The sequence below is a fragment of the Saprolegnia diclina genome (assembly GCF_000281045.1).
Source record: "Saprolegnia diclina VS20 unplaced genomic scaffold supercont1.15, whole genome shotgun sequence".
Taxonomy (NCBI): domain Eukaryota; phylum Oomycota; class Saprolegniomycetes; order Saprolegniales; family Saprolegniaceae; genus Saprolegnia; species Saprolegnia diclina.
The window spans coordinates 632,003-632,672 of NW_008246082.1; the positions used below are offsets into that span (position 1 = coordinate 632,003).

Consider the following 670-nt stretch of genomic DNA (forward strand, 5'->3'; position numbering starts at 1 on the left):
GTCGATGTGACGCCGCTCTCGCTCGGTATTGAGACGGTCGGCCGCGTCATGTCGGTGCTCATCAAGCGCAACACGGCCATCCCGATCAAGAAGACGCGCGTCTACACGACTGAGGAAGACTACCAGACGCAGGTCGATGTGTGCATCTACGAAGGCGAGCGCGCCTGCGTGGACCACAACAACAAGCTCGGCGAGTTCACGATCTCGGGCATCGAGCGCGCCAAGCGCGGCGAGCCGCAGGTCCAGGTGACCTTCGAGATCGACGCCAACGGTATCCTCAACGTTTCGGCGCTCGACAAGAAGACGAACGCCAAGGCCGAGACGACGATCAACAACAACAACGGTCGCCTCACGCAGGAGGACATTGACCGCATGGTTGCTGACGCCGAGAAGTTCAAGAAGGACGACGCCGAGGTGCTCAAGAAGATCGAGGCCCGCAACTCGCTCGAGAGCTTCATCTACCGCGCGCTCGAGCTCACCCGCGAGAAGGGCGACGCCGCCGCCGAGAACACGATCCGTGAGGCCCGCGAGTGGCTCGAGGACCACGAGGATGCCACGCTCCGTGAGTTGGAGGAGAAGAAGCGCGTCCTTGAGCGCCTCGTCCGTTAAATAGGTTAGCACTTTGTATCCTTGTACAATTGAATCGAATTTATTGATGGAAATCATCTCA

General features: G+C 59.4%; 1 protein-coding gene across 1 annotated transcript in view; it reads left to right on the forward strand.

Moving 5' to 3' along the window:
* SDRG_05778 (hypothetical protein) overlaps positions 1 to 669 on the forward strand; it is a 2,490-nt gene extending 1,821 nt beyond the window's left edge. Inside the window, exon 2 of the mRNA XM_008611513.1 lies at positions 34 to 669. Within this exon, the coding sequence (XP_008609735.1) occupies positions 34 to 609 (576 nt within the window). The 3' untranslated portion in view covers positions 610 to 669. The remainder of the gene's footprint in view (positions 1 to 33) is intronic.
* Position 670: the final 1 nt, after the last annotated feature.